The sequence below is a fragment of the Triturus cristatus genome, chromosome 4_2 (assembly GCF_964204655.1).
Source record: "Triturus cristatus chromosome 4_2, aTriCri1.1, whole genome shotgun sequence".
Taxonomy (NCBI): domain Eukaryota; kingdom Metazoa; phylum Chordata; class Amphibia; order Caudata; family Salamandridae; genus Triturus; species Triturus cristatus.
In genome coordinates, this window is record NC_140586.1 from 109814096 (window position 1) to 109823063 (window position 8968).

General features: G+C 47.5%; 1 protein-coding gene across 1 annotated transcript in view; it reads right to left on the bottom strand.

Moving 5' to 3' along the window:
• Positions 1 to 7877, bottom strand: part of OLFM2 (olfactomedin 2) — a 976052-nt gene extending 968175 nt beyond the window's left edge. The window contains exon 1 of the mRNA XM_085600732.1: positions 6843 to 7877. Coding sequence (XP_085456858.1) covers positions 6843 to 6947 — 105 coding nt within the window. The 5' untranslated portion in view covers positions 6948 to 7877. The remainder of the gene's footprint in view (positions 1 to 6842) is intronic.
• Between the last annotated feature and the right edge of the window lie 1091 nt (positions 7878 to 8968).

An 8968-nucleotide genomic window follows, 5' to 3' on the forward strand; every position in this document is an offset into this window, starting at 1 on the left:
TTGATTTAGATTAGGCGTGGATGAAATTTCTGTTACTCAGGCATAATTTCGATAATTTCACTTTACACTTGTTAAAGGATATTCCTGAAATTACCCTATTGTGCCACATCTCGCAATTACAGCCATTTGAAGCAAAACTGTGGTATGCTTGCGCGAGTACAACACGAACAACTGATGTGAACAACTGATGTTTGCGGTACTTGTGTTTTTTTGCACTATTTTGTTAGCACGAAACGGATCTTCACATTCAAAATGGAGAGGATGCATTTCTGCTAGAATATAGCTCCAAATGCTAGTTTTGCATTTCATGTAATTATCAGCAATTTTGCATACATTTTCAGTAAATGCTGCATAATTCTGTGAAAGCACCTCACACAACTTTTGCACACCCTTAATTGAGGCCGCTCAAGGTACTACAGGGCTTATTTACAAGCCTGTTGGGCCGCCGGTGAATCACTTTTAATGAGGCTCCGGTGGCACGGAGTGCAGACCTATGTCTACGGGGCCACGCAAAGCCACTTTGCATGGCTTTTCATGGCCTTGTAGATATGGTGTAAGGCAACGCATCGCAAGTTGCAGCATTGCCTTTTAAGGCGTCAGAGAGGTGTTCCATGAATGTTGCAGTGGGTGTTCCCGTGCAGCACCCATTGGTTTTGACACATTCTAAGATTTACAAGGATCTGTAAACCTGGGAATGCGTCAAAACTGCAAAATGCAGCACACATAGAAAGAGGAAAAAGCATCCATGCCCTGTTTTTGTGTTTTTGTGTGAAAAAAACGATCCTGCCAACAACGCAGACACCCTTGCACCATGGTGCAAGGTTGCCTGTATTAGCACTAGGCCCTATACTGTGCGCCGGCTGAAAAGACAGCAATGCACAATATCTCGGAAATACTGGACATTCCTGCCCTTTGGATTTGGCGTAGGGCAGCACAGCAAAAATGTTTGTCGTGCTGCCCTAGTCCAAATTATTGTAAATGAGGCCCTAGGTCTGCCTAGGTTTTCATTAGGTACCATTTCCTCTCGTCGCTGATAGAAGGTCAGCAGAAACTGATAATCCTCCACTGACCCGCAGTGCATAACACGGTCAACTGTGAACTCCTAATTGTTCACCCCGAAAAATGGGGTGCAAAGGATCACACAGGGTAGATGCAATCCTTCCTGGCTGGTATTTATGTCAGCAATATCACTTGAGACCACTCTAATCCTCATCTCTCTGGCTTTCAGCTATTCATTATTTATATGACTCCTTTGGGAGAAGTGTCTACTTGATGACCGACTGTAAGAAAGCAGTGAGCATCAAAAAACCCATTCTGGAATGCTTATGACATGCTCGACTCATGAAACAGAGCTTTTTGTGCTTGACTGGATTTGAAGAAGAGATCGCAGCTATCACCAGAGAAGCAGATGCAGAGGACCATGGCTCTGAAGAGAGAGGGACCCAAAGCACCCTATTTGTAGCTGTTTTATACTACAAAACCAGTGGGTCGGGCCCGTATGCCTTGCTTGTATTAGGGCCCATGGCTACGTTTACCAGACGTTCCAAATTTTCCTGGACAGCTCTAGTTTTCTGAGGTCTTTCCTGGAATCCCGACGCTTTTAACAATTTTAAATACATGTCCAGGTTTTTGGGAAGATGTGTTCCTGCAGTTCAGGATTGAAACGGTGAAGACGCTTTCGCTTACAGGCACCTCTAATATCTCAAACAACTTTAGATATTAATCTCTTTGATCCAGGCAGCAGAGGGAAATGTCATCTGGAGATTCAGTTCATACAGGGGAGAAGGGAAATGTGGGGCAAGGAGGAGGTCGTAGCATTCTGTCATAGCTAATGTTTTCTAAATGAAGCCTTCTGAAGAGTTCAAAGAAGAACAAAAGCATTAATTCTTCAGAACGAATCCGTGCTGGACACCTTTATACTTGATACAGCATGTTCAAATATATATATGTGTGCGAGTGTGTGTATGTGTGCGTGTGCGTGCGTGTGTGTGTGTATATATATGTATATTCGCTAGTAGGTACTTATAGTTAGGGTGGAGTTTGTATCGAAAAGGTGATTTCAGTTGCCTTTATCTTTGGCGCCAGTTGATAAATCTTCATGAAATTTACCAAAACCATTTGCCCGGTTCTTCAGATGGGTCTGGAATGTTTGGGGCTTTTCGTGTAGAGGGGGTGAGAAAAAGTGGGGGTCAAAAAAAGTGTGTTTTCTATGTTAATTCCCATAGGACCTTTTAACAAACCTACAGCCCAAACTGCTGGATTAATTACACCAAATTTGGTAGGAAGATAGATGCTGGTACGCAGATCTTGCTTTTTGTTGGTGTAAATCTGTTCAGTAGTTTGGGAGATATTAACCTGAAAACAAATTTGTATATCTAGCAACATGGATCCAATAATCTCCGTGCTGTAATCTGATTGGCTGCTAAAACTGAAACCAGGAAGTGTTGGCAGCCATCTTGGGACTCGTCTTGAGCTGAGCCCACAAAAAACATAAAAAAATAAACAAAGGAGGACAGGGTAGGTCTACCCAGACCACCTAGAACTGGTGGGCAGGTGCCACAGGGACCCCGCTGAAGGTTAAAAACATTGTTTCTTAATTTTGCAGCAAATTTGCGAGTGGATCCGTGGTATAATTTGAAAAAAAAGGAAGAGCGGAAGCCCCTGGATGGGCCAAATACCGGGGCATGTGGACAGTAGAAAAAAACAGGAGGGTGGCATTAGAGGTTGCCCGATAAGGCTTTGTAAAAGCACTGGGGACCAGCACCTCCCTGTGGCACTTGTTTTTAATTATGCAGGGGGTGCCCGCATGGAAACCCCCGGGGACTGCCACCACCCCAGGGCTATTTATAAAGTCAATGATGGGGAGGCCCTTATGGCCTCTCCTGCAGCCCCGTGGACCGCCACCTCCCCTGGGCTAATAGTAATAATGGCCCATGGGATTGTCACACCCCCACTCCAGCTATGTTCCCGGGTGCCCACTACCTTGGACATAGCTGTTTGTTGTGGCTTGGCGGGAGCTTTACTGCGCATGACACCCTTACCAATCTGCTTGTTGAAAAGCATTATTCTGTTGACCATGCCAGTCCATTTGAAGTCATGTGCCAAGGGATGAACACCCTTACTGTGCAAAAAGTAAAGAATCTTGACGCCTGGGTCAGTATGAACCTCTTCTCCAACGAGCAGACCACGGCTTTCATAAAGAGCACTAGCTACTCCTCATGATGCAAGGAAGGTTCCTCTTCAACCGCGGCCCATGCTGGTAAGAGCGGTGGGGCCGGGTGGGGGGTGGGATATTTTGACGGACGATGACGAAGGAAATTATTTATTTATTTAATTCCTCTCGTCATTGTCCGTCGAAATCTCCCCCCACCCGGCCCCACCGCCCACCGTTCTTAGCTGCACGGCCCGCGGCGGTCACTCTTGCCACTGCGGTGGGTCACTTTGGCACACTCACAAGTGCTGTCACACTCGAGCTACCATTACCCATTGTTTAGATGGGTAGAATGGAACTGCAGAGGAACCTTACGCAGGCTGGTAGACATCGCCTGAATCTGGGGGAAACCGACCATATTTTACCAGCTCTCATGCGCTTTACTGGCTCCCAGCGAATAAAAGCAACGCATTCACAGTTCTCTGAACCTCTTACAAAGCGTTTGGTTGAAGGATTCGAGATGCCCACGAAAATCGGTCCCCTAGCTACACTCGAGGCTGGAAACTCGCTCCCTCAGTCCTAATTCAGCGGGAAAGAAACACGGAGACAAAACCGTTAGCAAGCCGCGCGTGCTTCTCAGAACTCATAAAAACCTCTAATTAGAGCCTGCCAAAGTGTACTGAAAATACAGTTTTTCTCACACAAATATTAATTTCACACTTACAGCCTGGCGTCATCGGGAGCTCATTCTCCCCTCGATAGAGGTACTGAACCCTATAACTATTAAATATTTGGAAATTTGCCAGCCTCCGACCCCATGAGTTGTAATGCTGTACCCGCACACGTGCCTTGAACGCACCCCTCCTCGAGGAAGCGTCGTGGTAGGCCCCAGGGTCCACATTCAGCGACTCACGTCATGCTGACATCTTACAAAACAAATAAGTCGACACTTTCAAAACAATTACAGACCATCTTCCTATAGTGCAAAAAAATGACATCCCTTCAACGAGTTGCAAAGTTCTGTATTGCATGCACCTGCACATGGCTTGCACAATGCGCGTGCATGCCACAACCCTAAATTTGGCACGTCAGGCAGACTTTTGAAAGTCTCTTTGAAATTCGACTACGGAAAAGGCGCAATAGTTCTCGTTGGTCCCATCATCTTATGGTGCACCAATGGCTTGGGCGTGCAAGCATCACACTGTGAGAAAGAAACGTGCAGGCCCGTCTATTTACTTCCCCATATTGCACGTGCACAAACTTTGCTTTGTTCAGGAATGCGAGGAGGCTGGTGGGCCCGAGGACAGTCAATCGCTATATTAACCGGCAAGGCCCATTTCTTTGTTTTGTTCATCACTTCTTTGCTCATTTGTTTTCCCTTTTCACTTATGCCAAAAAGGACTTTCCAGCTTGACTTTTATGTGCTCTTTTGGGAACAAAGGGGACACATTTTTGATTCTGCCCCTAACAAGTTGAGTGAAGGTTAGTGCCTCTAAATTACAAAGATTTAAGACCATTGTTCGTGAGACAGCAAGTGTTGAAATTATGTTGGACACTGAAAATTGTCAATAACTTTTGTACAGTCAATTTTACAGTATCCAAGTAACTGACATTGTAATACTTCCTCTGTCCACTGTCAACGTCCGGGGGAAAGGATAGACTGTCCTCACAGCATGGAGGGCATTGATTTGACACTTCCAATAGAGTGTCACACCGGCCTAGTCCAGAGTCAGCAACATTATCCATATATTTTAAATAAGGTACCTAATTCCATAAAAACCTAGACATATTTCTAAGTTCTCAGAAGCACATAAAATTTGAAGGAGCAATCAAAGAGGAAAGTACTCTGCACACAAAAAGTGTGGATTGTTGTGTATATACATCCTTGTATTCCTTACATTGCCCTAAAGAAAGACAGCAAACTCAACATGTTTCGCCTCTGCACCGGCTCCTCTACACAGTCTTCTTTAGGGCAGATATACGACAAGGAAGAAACTCTATTATAAGTGCATTCTTATGGTTTCTGTTATAGTAAAAAAAAACAATTGATACTGAAGAAACAGAGCACCATATTGCTATAATACATCTTCCTTTTCCTGCAGCCCTTCTTTCCAACAAACGCTACTCAAATCCACGCTGCGCCATTTTAGTAAAAATCATTTACTAGAACATTACTGTAACCCAGACTGCCTCTTGTAGTTTGCTTACCTTGAAACCCAAAATGGAATATTTTCCAGTTGAAAGTAACAATTACAAGTCAGGTTTGTAGGAAACATTATGTGTGTGTTTTATTTTAAATTGTCCATTGTGTGTGAAGTAGTTGGGGTTGTGTGCCGGAACATCATTAACGAAAATTCGCCTGACATAAATTTTATGGCCTAATTATTGGGTGGAAAATATTGTTCCATTCATTGCATATTTTTCTAATATTATCTCTAAATGAGCCTACATTTTTTAAACAATCATTAAGCTACACTGTTTTTTTTATCAAATCATACCCAGGCAATGGTATTTTGGCACTGTGGTGTACTGGGCGATTGTTTCATTACCACAATAGGTGTATGGTTAGTGGCAAAATGCAAGATTTGCCCCCCTGCAGAACGTGATGAGGGGAGCCTGAGGCTCACATAGATCACATATATCCAGTAACCTTGGGCTTAATGGGGTCTGTCAAAGGGTTGGGGTCTACCTGGAGGGTTTGCACCCTTATCCCCCCCACTGTGCCGCAGGGTCAGCAGGGGCTTACGCTACACCCCTGGGTGACCGCCCTCGGCAAGGCCACACCCTCAGCCAAGAAGAATCCCCAGGAAGCAGCACACCTTACCCAGAGCAGGCGCGCAACACCCATTGGACTCACAGGGCTTCAGCCCCCCCGTCGCGTGTGGCAGCCCGGGATGAGACAGCTTCCCGGGCCCACACACAGCCGCACCCGAGCACTTCACAGGTCTTTAAAAGACCATTTGCATGTTAATGAGGCCTCGCTGTTGTTTCACCCCTTCTAAGAGCCTCTGCAGCTCCACTCTGCCTATTGCTTAAAGATTCAGCCCCCCCGAAATATTTTCTTAGTCCCCCCCGAAATTTGGCTCTAGTTGCGCCTCTGACCCAGAGCTGCCACTGTAGCCAATCAGAGGTGTGTCTGTGGCCAGCCACTTCCACAACGAAGAGGACCAATGTTTACTTTTTATTAAGGGCTAACTGTAGGGTTCAGCCTAGTTTTCATTTGCTTTCGCTTTTTTAGGGCAAGGAAACTGTAGCAGAGATGCGATACTTGCTTAACCCCTAGTTTATATGGACAGACACACAAGCATCCGCAGAGAATCACACGTTTTGACAAGTGAGGAAGACGGGTTACACGTTCTGTAAACCCTAGGCCACATCCACATGGTCCACGCACTCAAAGGATAGGACGTAGCAGAAGAGGTGGAGCCTTCTGTGTCAAGGTAGCCTATGATGAACCCCTCGGCCTCACCCACGAATTCGAGAGCTCGCCTCCTAACCATGCACGCTGTCAGTGTCTGGCGTCGGGCCACATGCGCTCACTGACTTCTCCCCTTGGTCCCACACTCTGACGCCGCCACAAACATGAAACTGAGGGCCAGTGCCCACGGTGATGCAGAACCTGCTGCACGAGGAGGGCTGGTTGGAGAGACGGGGAAACACGCACTTGCAAGCTTGAAACAGTTCCACCTACCTCTCCCAGCTGGGCTTGCAACATCAGCAGCAGTACAATGTCAACACACAGCTGCATCCTGGAGTAGCGGAGCCAAGATTGTAATCCAACAGGGTGACCCTCCATTCCCACTCCCAGCGCCTCTGTTTGCGCACCCTCTTATCCGAGGCGCTCACAGGAGCATCCTTGGGCAGCAGGGCGCCTTCCGCTTGCCTCGGCTGCTGTGCCCGTGTTCTTCCTTTTCTTGGAGGGCCGGGCTGCTGTCCCCATGCAGAGCTGCCCAGCTCCTGTCGCTTCGGCTCCCTCCTCTCTAGCAGGGTCGGGCTGCTCCTTCTCCCCAATGCAGAGGTGCTCAGCGCCCGCCGTGCCAGCTCTCTCCTCTCTTGCAACGAAGCACCGTTCCTCCTGCCTCCATCCAGAGAGGCAGCCTCTGCCGCCCAGCTCCCTTCTGCTTTCAAGCCGAGATGCTCAGCACCTTCCCCCGCTGCTCCTTTTTGTGCAGAGAGGGGCTGCTGGTACCCAGGGATGCTCAGCTCCTGCCTTTCTGCCCCCTTCTCTCTTGAATGGATGGTGCGCAGCTGCCTCTGTCCCCATCCATTGAAGATTAGCTCCTGCCTCCCTCCTTCGTCCTATGCTGACACTCGGAGATGTTCAGAATGTGTCTCTTTTGTTCCGCCTCGTGCAGAGAGAGGCTGCTGGTACCCAAAGATGCCCAGATCCTGCCCTCTCTCTTGCTGCTGTGGCTGCCTTCACCAAGAGATGTCCACTCGCAGCTTCCCGTTTCTTTTCCTCTTGCAAGGAAGGGGTGCTGCCGCTACCCCCTCCAGAGATGCTCGGCTCCTGCCTCTTTCCTTTTCTCACAGAAGAGATGCTGAATCCGCCAAGAGACTCAGTCAGCGCCCACCTCCTGTTCTCTCTCAGGGAAGTGGCGCGGCTGTGTTTTGTCGAAGGTCCCCGGGCTCCTGCTCTTCCCGTCCCTTCTTCTCTTGGACAGAACGAATGTCTCTCCTTCGTTTTTGCTCAGAGCATCCTCCAGCATCCCTACCAGGACCCTTCCTCCTCGTGGTACCCTGCGATGGAGGCGCTGTCCTGGCTGAGAGATAGAGGGAGGCGGGGACACATCTGTCACCTGTTCCTCTACTGGGGACGAGGACTTAGGGAGGCTAGGAAAGAGGCCCTCAAAGGGAGGGGGTGGGAATGGCAGATTGAAGGCACGGGAAAGGTTGTAGACAGTAGTGTTATCTAGTAGGGTGTAGAGGAAGTGGTTCAGACAGCTGATACCATTCACGTGGTATGAAGCACTATATCACAGGCAAACAAAAATAATGGACTTGTGTACTGCAATGACCAGCCTGACCAGCAGGGGGAGCAGAGACGAGAGGTACAACCACTCGCTTCTAAACGTTTTTTAACCCTTCCGCAACAGCAGCTACCTCCATCATCCACCACGCATTCAAACCTCACTACTGATTTAGAACTGTTTTTATTGCCAGGTCTCGTGGCTCAGAGAAACAATTCACCCAGTCCATAGTGCTGTGTTTTACTTCATGGTCACACACATTGGAATCTCGATCGGTTCTCTCAGCCTTTCATCCTTTGATGTCGATAAAATACACACCACTGAGATGGGTATTATTAAATATATGTGGTTCCGCGCCTAGATGCCGTCTGAGGTGAAAATGTGTATTACACGTGCGCGTTATAGGGCAGCAGGGGGAGAAACAAGCTACTTATTTGAATAAGGGAGAATTAACCAGTTCAAATTTCGGAACAAGGCGTAGTCTAATGTACAAGTTAGTATCGACGAAATAAGAGCACTGAAGATCTAATCGCAGCTCCACTCGGCCCCATTGACAGCCTGTGTGATTTTGGTGATACAGTCGAAGCTTCTGTTGCATGGAAATCGCAGTCTTTGATATTAAGATTACAAATTAATCAATTTTGAAAATGAACTGGACATTCAGAGTCATGAGCTCCAAGATAAGCATCCCACCCAAGGTGAGCACGATGCATAAATTGCAAAAGTTTCATCCTTAAATCGCCTCAGTCCCACAGTGATGCCCCGGTTACTTACCGGAAATCTTCATTACTTCGAGTATAGTCTTCCTCGCCACATGACTAACGAAGTGAGCTTCAGCTCCACACCA